Consider the following 15,580-nt stretch of genomic DNA (forward strand, 5'->3'; position numbering starts at 1 on the left):
AGAAGTTAGGAAGAATTTGATGATGTCATCAAGACTAGGATGTGTAAATTTCAGTAAGGCGCAACAAATACTACGAGAAGGTTTCACTGCCTGTACTGAGGCTCACATGGGTCAAGTCACTATTGTTCTGTTGGGACCATCTTCATCCTTACTTAACTCCAGTTTTTGGAGGTCAGTCAAGCTCTGTGCCTTCTGCATGGTTTGGGTAAGGAGCAATTTCCAAGAGAGAGGGTTTTGCTAACAACTTTGCTGTGATGGGTACAGTGGTAGGGAAACCAGCCAGGAAATTAGCTCCCCTAATCGCATTAGTAAGAGGATTCTCAGTAGTCTGTTATTTTCAGTAAACTATTGGTTTGACAAGGTACCGGAGCAGAAAGTTGCCCTGGCAAAGGTCATTCCTCTACATATACTCCTCTCTCCTTGTGGGTCATAGCCAAGTTGTTTTGGGGCCACCACGCCTGAAAAACTAGCCTTCGTGTATATGTGTGTGAAGCTTATTTGTCTTCAAGACACCTAACCCGTGAGTAATTGTGGCAGTGGGAAGAGAGGAATCAATTCAGAGCAAGATGAAAAAGGAATATGCTTTTGTTTTTTGACTGCAGGGATGTCTAGGGCCATATCATCACCAACGCCTATGCGAAGAGAAATCTTCAATTGTTCAGTCTCCTACATTATTCAGTATTATATTGTTTGTTGTTTCAATCCTCTCAACATCAACCTGTGGTAAAGCACTCACAGTGAAGGGTGAGATACCATGAGTCAGGGTAAGAAAGAGAGGAAGCCTGGAGATTATTGGAACACATCCCCAGAATTCACACAGAATAGGCCACTGCTCATTGAATATGAGCATAGCTGGATTATCATTTAGTTTACGGAACTGGTATGTGACATTTTGTTTCCACCTTTTCGGTGAAACATCAGCTGGGTAACTAACATGTAACTTGAGGGAAATGGGTGATTATGTTGACAGCACACATGCCGTCACCATGGAAGTGACCCACATGAGGGAGCATCCTAGGAGGCCTGAAGTGCCACATAAACAACCTTATCTCCAGTCAGTGACCCATTGAAGTTTCTGCATCATGTATGGCTGGTGGGTCTGGCGCTGCAGGAGCTGCAGGCAAGCCTAGGTTGTCAGAGGCTTATGCTGACTGGGAAACAGGCACTGAGCCGGAAGCACTCAAGTCTCCTTGTCATGAATGTCAGGTGCAATCAGTCATTCATTCTTTCAACATCAATGGAGCACCTACTATGGATTAGAATCTTGAACTTACAGAAGTGATTTTTTTTTTAGACAATTGCCCTACTTAAAAAAAAAAAACTCATGCCATCTAGCAAAACAGTTTAAAATTTTAAAAATCTGTAACCTATTTGGTTTCTATTTGTATAGAATGGAAAGAATGCATGAATTCACTCCCTCATTTAACAAATGTTTCACAAACATTTGTTGACTCCCTTCTTGGAAAATCCTAGTGATTACCAAGCCCTGCAGACAGATTTCCATGATTAGAGGCCACCTGGCCATGGGAAATTAATAATCTCGTTTGAGCTTTCCCCACCCATAAATTAGGCATCTCTAACACATCCTGCCTCATTTGGATGTAACAAGGAGGCAGTGTATGTGAAGGCAAAATTATGAGGAACCAGAAGTTAAAACCTGTATTTGTAATCGTGTTTAATCCTCATAGCAATCCCATAAGAAACCTGTTACACAGAGGAAGAAACTGAGGCTAGTTATCCCAGCTCACAAACATGGAAAGAAGGAATCATTATTGATGTGACTTCAGGTACCACATGCTGAGCCCTTCCACTTTATTGCCTCCAAATAGAAATACATAGGCTGACTTGGGGAGGTATAGGACCAGAAATTTAGATTTTACTGATGGGAAGGAATGGGGAGCTTGGAAAGATAGGTGAGGATACAATTTGTGAAGTTACAAGAGAATTCTGCTGAGGAATTGGACCTATCTCCAATAAACAGTAGAAACTGTTGATAGAGTTTAAGTCAACAAGTTAAAGCGTATTTTTTTTAATTAATGCTGCATTTTCCCTTTATCACCATACCCTTCCTAGTCATTTCAAATGAAGATATTTTATTCTTCTATTGAAGCCAAGGGGCTTGATATGAGTGGAAATTCTGCTAAATAGTATGCTGGTTTAGGTACCAAAGTCAGTGTGCTTAATCCTTAATCCTAGAAAGAGTAGTCCCACGGCCTAGGGTGTCTCACTCCAGGAACTGGGATCCTGCCCCTGAATCACAATAGTCAATGCTTCCACTCTGCCTTCTAGTCTCTGCATAAAGGACAATGCCTGTTTTATCTAAATCCTCAGGACCTCTTCTACATGGACATTGAATCATGCCTTCCTGGCGGAGGACATTGAATCATGCCTTCCTGGCGAAGGACAGTGAATCATTTATATCAGTAGAATGATTAATGAACAGTGGGCTAGGATCAAGAAAATGCTTAAGATGTGTTGGTCACTCCCCATCTGACACAGAGGTGTGGTGCTGCCAGGGACTCCTGGTCTGCAGGGTTCCTCAGGCAGTTCATAACAGTTCATTGCAATTCATTGACTTTGGCAACTGCTAAGAAATCTGTTTACCGTTCCCAGGTTAGACTTCCTTGTTCCCATTAACTACTGGAATACATGATCTGTTGGTTTCAAAGATTCCCTTATTGTTGAGATTGGCTAATCATGGGAAAATTACAGAAACAACATGGGAATCTTGCTCCAGTGTTCTAGCTAGGGCTGAAATGTTCAATGACATTGATCTGTTGAGTACTTGTTTCATATCAAGCCCAGTAGTCTTGAGGACTCATTACTGAAAGAGCAGTGGTCCCAGGGGAAGAAAGCAGTGGAGTTGTTGATCAGTATCCACAAGGGGTTGGATTCAGCAGATTGCACAGAGGCTAAAGTCCCATGTATCAGCTGGTGTGGTATCTGTATATTACCTCCACAGAGCATCCTGCATACTTTGAGTCACACGTCTACATTACTTGCAATTTCTAGTACAATGTAAATGCTATGTAAGCCTCTGTTATACTACATTATTGGAGGCACGTAATGCCTAGGGAAAATGTCTGTACATATTCAGTATAGGCAAAACATGGTAGGCGTCATGGCTTTTTTTTTTTAAATATAAAAGATGGAGTAAGACATAGAGACTGTCCATCCAGTAGCTCACTACCCAAATGGCTGCAATAGTCAGAGTGAGCTAGATCAAAGCCAAGAGCCAGGAACTCCATCCATATCTCCTACATGAGTGGCAGGAACTTGAGCAATCATCTTCTAATTTCCAGGAGCATTCTCCGGGAGCTGATTCAAAAAAGGAGTAGCTAGGACTTGGAGCTGGCACTCTGATATGATAAGTCATGGGCAGTCTGAGCCATGGTTTAATGCACCGCACCATAGTGCCTGCCCTCTAATTTCATTTTTAGTTCACAATTGGTTGAATCCTCATGGAACCCCCTGGGTATAAATCAGTGGTGCCACCTCTAATGAAACAATTTTAATAACAAATACTAGAGGAGAAAGGATTGGCCTGAAATTTTGTCTTTAGTGAATCCAGAAATAGGATAGTAAGCTCATGTTATCATTCATTCCACAAGTTGTATTTTTATTTAAGTCAGGCCAAGGTTTTTAGAATGCAGAATAAAGCCATTGAGAAAAATTTCTGTATATGTGTTCTAGTGCAATCAGATAATAAATAGAGTGGTGCATTGCTGCTTCACTATGAGATCTGAAAGAAGCCATTGTGAGAAAAGATTGGTGAGACATTTGTTAACTCTCCCAGCAGTTAGCCTGAGGCCGCAGAGAACTGTCTTCCCAGATGGCTCATTCAGACACTTGGCAGAAAGCCTGTTCCCAGCATTCTGGTTTGCAAGAGGCTCTCTGGGCTTTGTGGGCATCCTTACAACGTGACAGATGCCGTTCACCCAAGCCAGAGATTCAAGGAAGAGCAAGGCAGGCCACGGCACCTTTTGATTGTCCTTTCTACAAATTCCTCATAGTTTCACCGTCCTCTGTCAGGTGAGATAGGGAATGCACAGTATGTGTGTTTGAGGGACAGCTTCTCTGGGCCAAGTAGAGGCTTAGCCACCACAGCAGACCCCACTGAGAAGGTTTCAGAATGTTTTTGAGTGTATATCTTATTATTTTCAGAATGATTTTGAGTGTATGTCTTATTATTTGAACATCTGTCAGAGAAGACTTTAAAAAAGATTGACTTAGCCCAACTAATTCTAAAAAATCTGGAGTGATTTGTGTGGGAATCAGCTTTATAAGTGTGCAGTTCATTTGTACATGTTTCAAGCCATGACACTTTGCATTTGTAGTGTTCTAACTGGATAGCAAACTTCTAGTTTGCATGACAAATCCCTGTTATTCTGTAATCGCTCTATTCACTTACTTTTCACAGGTCCCAGGATGGGTAGATTTTTTTTCCCTCCGTATTTGAGATAAAAGAAGTAGTGACTGAAAGGGATGCTGATTTATCAAGGCCACGCGGCTGGTGTGAAGCAAAGCTAGCATGCGAACAGATGCCTTTGTGGCTCACAAGTCCTCATCCTTTGATTTGTGACTCTTTGCTTCCTATTTCAAATAGCCTGCCACTGACAGCAGATCAGTGAACTCTCTGTTCTCATCTACAGCTTTAGCAAGCAGTCAAGGTGATTTCTTAATAAATGGAGACTTTGTTGTTGCAATGTCCAAACGGGAAATCCGCATTGGGAATACTATGATCGAGTACAGTGGATCCGACAATGTCGTGGAAAGAATTAACTCCACAGATCGCATTGAACAAGAACTTTTGCTTCAGGTAAAAACTTGACCCTAAGCCTGTAACCACCTCTCTTCCCCCCTTGGGCTCCCCTGAACACAAACTTACTGTCTGTTTTGTCTGCACCTTGCAGGTTTTGTCAGTGGGGAAGTTATACAACCCTGACGTGCGCTATTCTTTCAATATTCCAATTGATGATAAGCCTCAGCAGTTTTACTGGAACAGTCATGGACCATGGCAGCCGTGCAGCAGACCCTGCCAAGGTATTTGCTTTGTGCTTGAGCTTTGGGAGATCTGAAATGTTTTGTGAAACCTGGTTTTAGGAACAGCCAAATACATGTAACCTATGAATCCTTCTGTGTGTGTCCTCTAACCTTTCTCTCAACGCAGCTGGTCATTAGGGATGGCAAGAAAGATTCTGGATCTGTTTGGTTTTACATCTTGGGAAGTTTATGCCCAATGTGCAAAGACAGGCAAAATCAGCTCCTGCCACTTGAGTTTTTGCAGAGATACAGCTTAAGCAGTCATAGTACGTTACTGATATTTTCTTGTTTTGTCAGAAAGAAATAGAGCTCTACGTATAAGCTACAGCCACAAAACGACACTAGCCTGTCATATACTTTTTTTAAGATTTATTTATTTTTATCGCAAAGTCAGATATACAGATAGGAGGAAAGAGAGAGAGGAAGATCTTCCGTCCGATGATTCACTCCCCAAGTGACTACAACGGCCGGTGCTGCGCCACTCCGAAGTCAGGAGCCAGGAATTTCCTCCAGGTCTCTCATGTGGGTGCAGGAACCCAAGGAATTGGGCCGTCCTCGACTTCTTTCCCAGGCCACAAGCAGGGAGCTGGATGGGAAGCGGGGCTGCCAGGACTAGAACCAGCAACCATATGGGATCCCGGCGCGTTTAAGGCGAGGACTTTAGCCGCTAGGCCACGGCACCAGGCTCTGTCATATACTTTTCCCCTTACATTTATTTATTTATTTATTTATTTTCATCTTCTTAAAAGGAAAAGTGTCACACACACGAAGTGAAAAGATATGTTCATTCTCCAAATATCTATAATCAAAACTGGTGCAGGCCAAAGGGCTGTGAACCCAACTCCAGCCTGGTCTCACACACAGGTGGCAAGGGCCCAGGCACTGCAGTCATCATCCACTGCCTCCCAGGATGCCTTAGCAGGCTGCTGGGTAGAAAGCAGGACAACTGGGACTCAAACCAAGAGCTTTAGTAAAGAATACAGGCCTCAGAAACAGTGGTTTAAGCAGCTTAATCCAATGTCCCACCCTCCCCCACACTTATGTACTGTTTTCAGCAAAGTGTTACTGGCACACAGCTACCCCAGCTGTTTCATCTATGTGTGTGACCGAGATCACATGGCCAACAAAGCAGCATAGAAGTACTGTCTAGCTCTCCAGAGAAAACGTCTGACACTCTGGTGTGCGGAGCCTGTGAACTAGATGGCTTCCTCTGAGTCTTCTTTTTCCTTCCATGCTTAGGGGAGCGGAAGCGCAAGCCTGTGTGCACGAGGGAATCTGATCAGCTTCCCGTTTCTGATCAGAGATGCGATCGGCTGCCCCAGCCGGGACCCGTTACTGAAGCCTGTGGCACAGACTGTGACCTGAGGTGGGGTTATTTATTTATTTATTTCATTGTAGTCTTTGCTTTTGAGTTGAGAGATCTTACGGGGGTTCGGTATGTGAGGGTCAGAAGACGGGAGCATTGATCTTTAGTTGCCCTTCTTGGTGATCCAGTGAAATAAACTTTAGCCAATTCTCTGTCCCCCTGCAACCAAGTATCCAAGACACACAAGTGTAGATTTCTTGTTTTCACAAGAATTAACAGTACCTAATAGAGTATGGCGCTTGCCCAAAACCTTCTCGTTTGATCCTCACAACTTGCTGAGTGGATATTAGCCTGATGATTGAGTCACATCCTGTACAAAAGTTTGGTTGGAAAGTCAACAGAGACAGGAAAAACTCCCAAAGTAGATCCTCCCCAGTAGAATTATGCACACGGAAGGTGTGGTGCACTGAGGTAAAGAAATGGAAGGAGCAAGAAGAAAATCTATGCACAAATTACTAGTTTCTCAACCAAGTGTGAAATCTGAGGCAGGAAATGGTGGGTGAGTGGAGGATTGTAGAGTTTTCCCATTTACCTCTAAATTTGATAGTATTGTGTGTAAACAGATGTAGCCTGGAGGAGAGAGGTGGCACTATATTGTCTGTATGTCAGTTCAGTGCAAGTTAAGTGAGCTGTTATCTTCCTTGGCTGGAGGAGAAAATATCAACATGGGGTAGAATGTGTGTGGTGCTCACCGTTCCTAAGTAGCAAAGTAAATATGCAAGCATTTCAGAAGGTTCCACATCACCATGCCAAATCCTCTCCAGTGGTGTTGGCTGCCTCTGGTGCTGGAGTACAGAGTGTAACACCCTCTCGAGGTTCTGGTAGCAAAGAGGAGTGCTGTGATCCGTTAGTAATGTTTGTCATGGGAGTCATGGGAGGGCTAATAGTGGCTGCCAGTGCTAAAGGCTGCCAGTCCGGACCTGGAGGCTCCAACTTCAAAGTCCCATATCTTTCCACTTGATCACACTTCCTCTGTACCCAGTGTCATTGATTCACTTGCTCATTGGCTTGCCAAAAGAGCACTGATAGAAGTCATTGTTAAAAAGCAACAATAACAAAAAGACAGTAAAATGCAGGCACTTTATGTCACGCCTTATTTCTGTGTTAAGTAGGATCCGTGTAAACCCATTGTTTCAGCCAGTTGAGTTAAACTAGTTAAAAGATCTTTTCAGAAAAATGTCATTTGTAAATTAATGATGTTTGGAGAAAAATATGCAAATATGCAAATTTCCTTGAGGAAAACGTTAATAAATGGAGGAAAATGATATATTCAGATTAGTCTCATATCAAATTATCCTGCATTGGTCAGAAAGTAATTATAACAGAATCATCCATTTCCTAAGAATTAACTGTTGTCATTATTTTCACTAGATGTGCTTTTGATGTAGTTAACATGCTGTTAGTTCTTATGCTATGATGCAGTTGGTAATTAGTTCTTCAACCAGTATTACAACTTAAGTGTTGATGTTATCGCCACTTTATTTGATAATATTAGGAGAAGAGAGGCTGAGAGAAGCTAGTGTGTGTCTAAGTCACATTATGAGAGATAATTTGAGAGGCATAAATAGAGTCCACAGCCATTGGTTCACTCCCCAAATTCCCCTCACAGCTAGGCCTAGGCTGGGTCACGCAGCCAGGAGATGGAAATTCAATTCATGTCTAGTTGATCCAGCTATTTAATCCATGCCAACAACCTTCCAGGGTCAGCATTAGCAGGAAGCTGGAGTTAAGAGTCAAACCAGTATTGAAGTGAACCACTCTGATACAACATGGGTGTCCTAACCACTGGGCCAAATGCCTATGTTTGTTTTCCTTTTAGTTCAGGTATCATGAAAACTGTGTGTGGATCTTATTCTGTGTAATTTTTTTTCTTCATGAAATGGAAAAATTGCCTCAAATTTTCTGTTGTATCCCTCTTCCCTGCGCTACTTGGCTCCCTTCGCCTGTCATTTCTCTCCTGGCTGAATCAGGCCAGGGTTTATGGGACTCAAAGGAGCAATGCAAACACAGGATATTCTACCTGCAGCACTGTGCTCTCCTGTGATGGCAAAGCAGGCAACTTTGTGCAGAGCACTTTGAATGATAGACCGTGACCATTAAAAAGCAACTGCTTCTTTAAGAGCCCTATCTCAGATTTAGCCAAGAAGCACCGATTTGGGAATAGGGATTAATTTTTGAGCTGTTATTTGAGAAACTAACATTTTTCACTTGGTTTCAGTTTAGTTTGTGATGATGCTTATATACCCTATGTTTTGCATTTTTCATATATTGAGGACCTTTTGGCTGTAGCACACAGAGTTTGAAAGATAGCTTCAACTGCAGGGAACTTCTCTCATGAATCTCATGTGGTTTTCTACTTACTGCTTTTGTGAGCATAACATTTAAGTGTGGCTAGAGAACACAAATTATTTTTTATTGTAGGCATGACAAGTGCACTATTCTAAATTGCCCCATGTAGATGAAGTCATATTTTTGAAATGTTTGATTGTTTTTTGACTCTGCTGAGACTGAATAAGGATAGCAAAGCACAGGCTGTTACATGAATGGGAAGAAGGTGAAGACAGCCTTTGGATAGATACAGTGGATCAGAAGAGAAATAACTCAAACTTTAAAAGATAAATGTCTAGGGTTCATGTGCAAAGCCTCTTAAGTAGGTAGATGCATATACAAGCTTAATACTAAATGCAACATCAGTATTTGTCAATATTCAAACTCATGTCTTACTGCCTTTTACAGATTGTAAGTCAAACAAAGTTAAAAACTAAAAAACACACAAACCAGGGACTAGTGCTGTGGTAAAGCTGGGAAAGCTGCACTCTGTGGCACCAGCATCCTGTATGGCACTGGTTTGAGTCCTGGCTGCTCCACTTCCAATCCGGCTCCTTGGTAATGGCCTGGGAAAGCAGTGGAAGATAGCCCAAGAGCTTGGTTCATTGAACCCATGTGGGAGACCCAAGAGAAGTTCCTGGCTTCAGACCAGCTCCAGGCCTTATGGCCATTTGGAGAATGAAAATCAGCAGATGGAGGCATTTTATCTGTCTCTCTTTCTCTCTCAATTCAACCTTCCAAATAAATAAGTAAATCCTTAAAACATACACACACACACACACCACACACACACACACACACACACACACACACACACAGCCCTAAAGGAAGGATTCTGTCATGTTGACTGTGACTTATGTTAACTTTTATGCAAAACTTACACAAATCAAGGAAAATATTGTGGCTGGTTGGTCAAACTGTAAAATAGTTCCTGCCAAAGCATGCCTGTGGATTACAAATTCTACAGGGATGATCCACTGCTAACCAGTGTGCTGTAGAAGCTGCACCACCCATCTCTCCTTGCTCATCCACTTTTCAAAGACCTAGGCAAATCTTGCCGTTCAGAAATCTCTAATTCAGTACTTCTTAGATTCATTCATTCCCACAATCCCTCCACACCCATAATTACTACCCTCCCCCCTTTTCCTTCAGTTCCAGCTTATGGAGATGGAGCTTGGAATGTCCCCCCCCCCTTTTTTTTAATTAAAATACACTGATAAAATACAGTTTTATTTCAGTTCCCATGAAATTAACTATGTCAGCAGAAAACATCATAGTTGAAAACACTGTCCAAAGAAAGACAATGACAGGTGGTAGCATTTTGAGAAGTGTTTCAAAGACAATGCACTATGTGACCCTCCCTCAGATTCTTGGGGGTTCCCCACTCATATTTCAGGGACTAAGTGACTGTCAGGGAAACTTCCAGATGAAAGTTCCGGATGCTTGTTGAGTTGGTCCACATTTTTACTTCACTTCCTGCAGGAAGGGAGAGTTTGCTTCGATTAAACTGACAGGATGAGATAAGACAATGTTTTACAGGCCCCCCCTTTACCATGTTTCAGAGTAGAACAAAATAGCCACAGGATGGTGTCACTCCACCGGAAATGACCCAAGGTCCACTTTACTTGTCCGTGGTCAACTCTGACCTACTTTGGAGCATTAATGAGAAATTTCAAGACAAATAAGTAACTATTACTTTTATTTGTTAAGTTCTCCTGGACAGGTTTATGTGGAAGAACTCTTGGGATGTTTGCAATCAGCAAACCACTCAATTTTGGAGCAATAGAGAATTTACAATTAAAAGTAAAATCAAACAATTCTATAATGCAACTGTCTTATTTGATATTTATCAGTCTAATGAGTACATTTCAAAGTCATTTATTTATTCTATTCCTGTTAAGCATTTTCTTTTGCTAATTGAATACTGTAGACTGTGTTTCTAGGACAGTAAAAAAAAAAATCAAATGACTCATCAACATGTGTTGAACACCCCCTACATGCCAAGAAAATTTCATTATAGGTACTGGGGATACAAAATCGACAGACTTACAGATTCAAATGGGAATGATACCTAAGAAGAATTTATATTCAAATATACAGAAGTTTAGTGTAATTAAACTTCATAATTCAAGTGACACATTTTTTGCTGAATTCAGAAGATGCTCATTGGGCACTTTTTTATAGTAAAATTCTCATCCACAGATGAATAGGTTGAGTTTCCAATAGCAAGTTCTCTGATAGAAAAAAAATCCAATGAATCTGGATTGCATGGACTTTTTAAATGACACTACTTTCTTTTTCCCTGTTGACGTCCATCTTTTTGTTGTTATTACTGGATTTTCATATTGGAGTGTCTGGGGAGAATCTTTACAAGGCCTGGATCTCTGACTGTCATTCTACTGCTTCCATGGACATTGGCAGCCATGGAAAATCTATGGATATGCTGGTTTAAAATTGAATGTCAATGACTCCTTGTGGCTTTGGGCTCCATGTTTTTAAAGTTAAGAGAAAAGAACTCAGTTCTTCCACCAGTTGAGTATAGATAAGACACTTTCAAAGCTTAACATCTGTGTTGGATTCTCTATTATTTATGCCTAGGTGGCACGTTGGGAGCAGGAGTGAGTGTAGTGCCCAGTGTGGCTTGGGTTATCGCACCTTAGACATCTACTGTGCCAAATACAGCAGGCTGGATGGGAAGACCGAGAAGGTTGATGACAGTTTTTGCAGCAGTCACCCCAAACCAAGCAACCGGGAAAAATGCTCAGGAGAATGTAACACGGGTGGATGGCGCTATTCAGCTTGGACTGATGTAAGTTGGTTCTCACTCCAAGATTGTATTGCAAGTTAAGTCTTATTAGTTAATGGCTCTTTGTAGCATTAGAATTAGAATTCTGCTGTGTGGTTGATTTATAGTGCCTGGCCCCACTGAATCTCTGCAGACAAGGGTACCATGATTAATTTGTAATGTCTGATGTGGGCATAGCAGGTAGAAAACTGGAAGTGGTAGAATATCTCAATCAATCACTTTTTCATAGCCCGCTGTTTATTTCTAATTTCAGTATCCTCTGCCAATGAGCTAATGATGACTTCACTATCAAACTGTTACATAAATTGATAGCATAAAAATTACCCCCAAATATCAATTAGAATTGGCCAGGATTATTTGCTTCTTAAGGGTTAGAAAAGACAGCCTCCCCAGAATTTTGAGTATGTTTCCTAAGAAATTCAACATTAGTTTATTTTAACTTTCTATTCTTCCAGTGTTCTAAAAGCTGTGATGGTGGAATTCAGAGGAGAAGGGCTATCTGTGTCAATACGCGAAATGATGTGCTGGAGGACAGCAAATGCATGCATCAGGAGAAAGTCACCGTTCAGAGGTGCAATGAGTTCTCTTGTCCGCAGTGGAAATCAGGAGAATGGTCAGAGGTGAGACAGAAAGGCTGTCATTTCTCTCAATCATCGCTCCAGGGCTTTAGAAGCTCTGTTTAAGATTAACCCTAGTGAGCCTGTCTCCCACCTCCACTTGATGAAACAGCTCCATTTCCCCACCTACTGTGTGTCCCAGTAATCTCCATATCATCTTGGACCTGGCTGAATCACCCACTTGAGCAGCATCTGTTGGCAATCTTGAAGTTCTGTCTCCTCACATTCCCACTTTGAGTTCTTTGCTAAATCACTGAAGGAAAATTAGAGTTTGAGCCATCCTAACTTAGCTCTGACGTTTCCTCCTTCCTCACCTTAAACATACACAGAATTTGACCCTCGTCTGTTATCTGTCTGACCCATCTAGTAGCTAGAGGAAAATCAGTGATGAGAAGAAAAGGACCAACCTGAGCATTCGGATTTACTCCTTTCTTGTTCTTTGCTTTACTGAGTCCATGCAAACTGTATGGTGCTTAACACAGGTTGCTCCAGAATAGCAAAAGACAGTAGAGCTTGTTTCATGGTGTTAGTCCTCAGTATTGACATAGCTCAGCGTTACCATGGCCTTGAAAGATTTTCAAATAGGAATCAACTCTCTCCAAGAAGAGGATCCAAATGCAAATTGGAAGGGGGGGGAGGAGAAAGGTAAGTGTTCTCCTTTTTGTGGGTCAAGCCAAGAATATGGGGGAAAGAACAAATGTGTCCCTGATATAGCCACTCCATCTGAGCCTTTATTTCATTCATATGAGTATACCACTGTCTGTTTCCTTTGACCATCAAATAAAATGCCTATTTGAGAAGGCTACTGTTAAATGCCCTGGAATAGTGGATAAGTACCAATGTATGTGATTAGCAGTATTCTCATCCTGGACAAATTAACAGGTTAGTGCTAACTAGTGCAAACTAACTAGGGTAGTGCTTCAGTTCTGGATTCAAAGCTACCATTGTTTAAACTCTAGTATTTAGTTAATAAAAGATGAAAGAGGTGGTGGGTTTAAATTTTACTTAGTTAATACCAATAAAGGCATTATTTTAAATTAAGCAGGACTCTTTGCAAAAACACTAAATCATAAAATAAAAGTGGGAAAGATCTGACTGTAAATACAGTGGGATCCAGAGAGCCTTAGATAAACACCACTAACACAAAAACAAAAAGTGGATCTGGGTGTCCTTGGGTAGTGAGATTTTTGGATCCTTATAGTTTTCTTGTGTATATTTTTTTCTTAGTCTCTCAAACTCTCAATAAGTGTGGACAATAATGGTTGTATTCAGTTCACTCAGTGAACATGGAACTGCGCACTTTGCTTGGAGTTTTCTCACTTAATTTCCACAATCCTCTGAATTGGGCACCATTGTTGTCCCTGTTGCACAGATGAGAACATTGAGGTGCAGAGAACCACATGACTTGGTTGTGGGGGTTAACACCCAGGTTGATCTGACTCAGCGATCCCCACACTTAACTGTTAGGCGAGAAAACCACTAGTGCTGTGTCTCAGGGCTTTATAACACGGTTCTGTGTGTTCAGTTTATTTTATGCTTGAAACTGGTTCAGAGGCAAGAAAATAAAGAAGGGAAAGGCAAAACAAGAAGGAAGAGAGGAAGAAAAAGGAGAGAGATGAAGAGAGGGTGGGAATTGCTCTGAACAAACAGCACACAGAGGGAGAGGGAGGAGTAAAGAAAGAAGGCTCAGCCGTCCTGTATTTGCCGATTGCGTGGGAAAAGAACACTTGTGTTTCTGCTAATCGATGAATAGTCCCTGGAAACCCCACAAGCATTGATCAGAAGTGACCCTGACTGACTCTGCTTTGTATTACAGTGCTTGGTCACCTGTGGAAAAGGACATAAGCACCGCCAAGTCTGGTGTCAGTTTGGCGAAGATCGATTAAACGATAGAAGCTGTGACCCTGAGGCCAAGCCAGCCTCCACACAGACTTGTCAGCAGCCGGAATGTGCGTCCTGGCAGGCGGGACCCTGGGGACAGGTATTTTACACGATAAGATTCTTCACTGCATTCTTTCTTTCTTATCTGAAGAGAGCTTGCCCAGGGGCACTCAGGGGGAGGGACTCTGGGCCCCCTACTTGTGCTCAGTGGCACACACCGGACCACCACGATCCTGGGTCCATCCCATCTGACTCAGCCACCATGTCGCCTTCCAAGAGTTTCCACCAATCTCCCTTGGAGCCAACGCCTCCTCTTGCGCAGTCCCCTGCCTTTCATCATGCTTTGGCTTTGACCATAGCTCGAGCCCACCAGGGCTTGAACAGATCCTCAGCAGTCTTCGTGCTTGGCTGATGTGATCTTGCTTAGCTCCATGGGACTCTTCCAGGATGGGCTGCCACAGCCAGAGCTGAGATTCAGAAGTGGTGTTTTAGATCCCACCCTCACAGTACCCAAAACCCACTTCATAAACAAGTCAGATTCTTGAAACAGCCTTGAATACATCCCATGTGCAGAGTTGTGGTGTTACAAAAGAATCTTTGTTGAGTCCTCTGGTCTGTAGGTTTCCAAGTTTTGCCCAAATCATCCTTTGAAATCTTTCAACATTTCATTTCATTTATGTATGTGTGTGTTTAGTCAAGATGCAGAGTGCGGAGACAGAAGCTCCCATCTGCTGGTCCACTCCTCCAGAGGCCTGCTCTGGCTAGGGTCCCATGAAAGCCAAACCTGGAAGGTATGTCCTCAGTCCAGGTTTTCCACGTTTGTGGCAAGAGCCCAGCTATTGTAGTCATCACCATTGCTTTCCAGGGTCTGCCTTAGCAAGAAGCTGCGTTGAGGATTGGAGCCAGGAATTGAACCCGGGTACTTTGATGTAGAACATGGGCGTCTTAAGCGCTAGGCTAAACACCTGCTTCCGTAACTGAAACAGTTTAAAAAAGGTGGGGGGAGGAGGCAGAGTCCATGCTGGACTTGGACTTCAGAAGCCAGTATTCTTGGAACTGAAACCTTCCTAATATAGAAGCAAAGGCATGCTTAAAACACTTTGCACAGCACTCCAAGTTCCCAGCAGAAGCAGAGCAGCTGTCTGCTGCCACTTACGTAATCCCTTAAAGAAAGATTCTCCCTCCCCTGACAAGGCTCAGCCACTTGAATGCCTTAGCCTCTGTCTTCATTTCCAAACTTCTATGCAGAAACAGAAGCGGCTCTGCTACTGTACTCAGTGGTGACTGTTGTGAATGTTGGCACGCTTCAGAGGCCCGTTTCATAGCATGCCTAGTCGCAGTGGCTAACCATGGCTGAGTGAGCAGGCAGCCTCTGTACACTGTCGACTTTTGAGGGACTAGTAAGAGAAAGTGTGTAGTTCAGGGTCGCCTTCTAGAATTCAGAGACCTGTTTTTGTTTTTGTTTTGTTTTAATTTCTTAGTCTGTCTTTTACCCATTGCGTCTTCCTTCAGTTGAGCATGTAATGCAATTCAGTGAAA

General features: G+C 42.4%; 1 protein-coding gene across 1 annotated transcript in view; it reads left to right on the top strand.

Annotated features, from left to right (window-relative positions):
* Positions 1-15,580, top strand: part of ADAMTS9 (ADAM metallopeptidase with thrombospondin type 1 motif 9) — a 156,191-nt gene that overhangs the window by 58,682 nt on the left and 81,929 nt on the right. Inside the window, exons 17-22 of the mRNA XM_058678475.1 lie at positions 4,653-4,819; positions 4,914-5,043; positions 6,283-6,409; positions 11,336-11,546; positions 11,999-12,163; positions 13,977-14,141. Of these exons, the coding sequence (XP_058534458.1) occupies positions 4,653-4,819; positions 4,914-5,043; positions 6,283-6,409; positions 11,336-11,546; positions 11,999-12,163; positions 13,977-14,141 (965 nt within the window). The remainder of the gene's footprint in view (positions 1-4,652; positions 4,820-4,913; positions 5,044-6,282; positions 6,410-11,335; positions 11,547-11,998; positions 12,164-13,976; positions 14,142-15,580) is intronic.

Source organism: Ochotona princeps, chromosome 21 (assembly GCF_030435755.1).
Source record: "Ochotona princeps isolate mOchPri1 chromosome 21, mOchPri1.hap1, whole genome shotgun sequence".
NCBI classification, from domain to species: Eukaryota; Metazoa; Chordata; class Mammalia; order Lagomorpha; family Ochotonidae; genus Ochotona; species Ochotona princeps.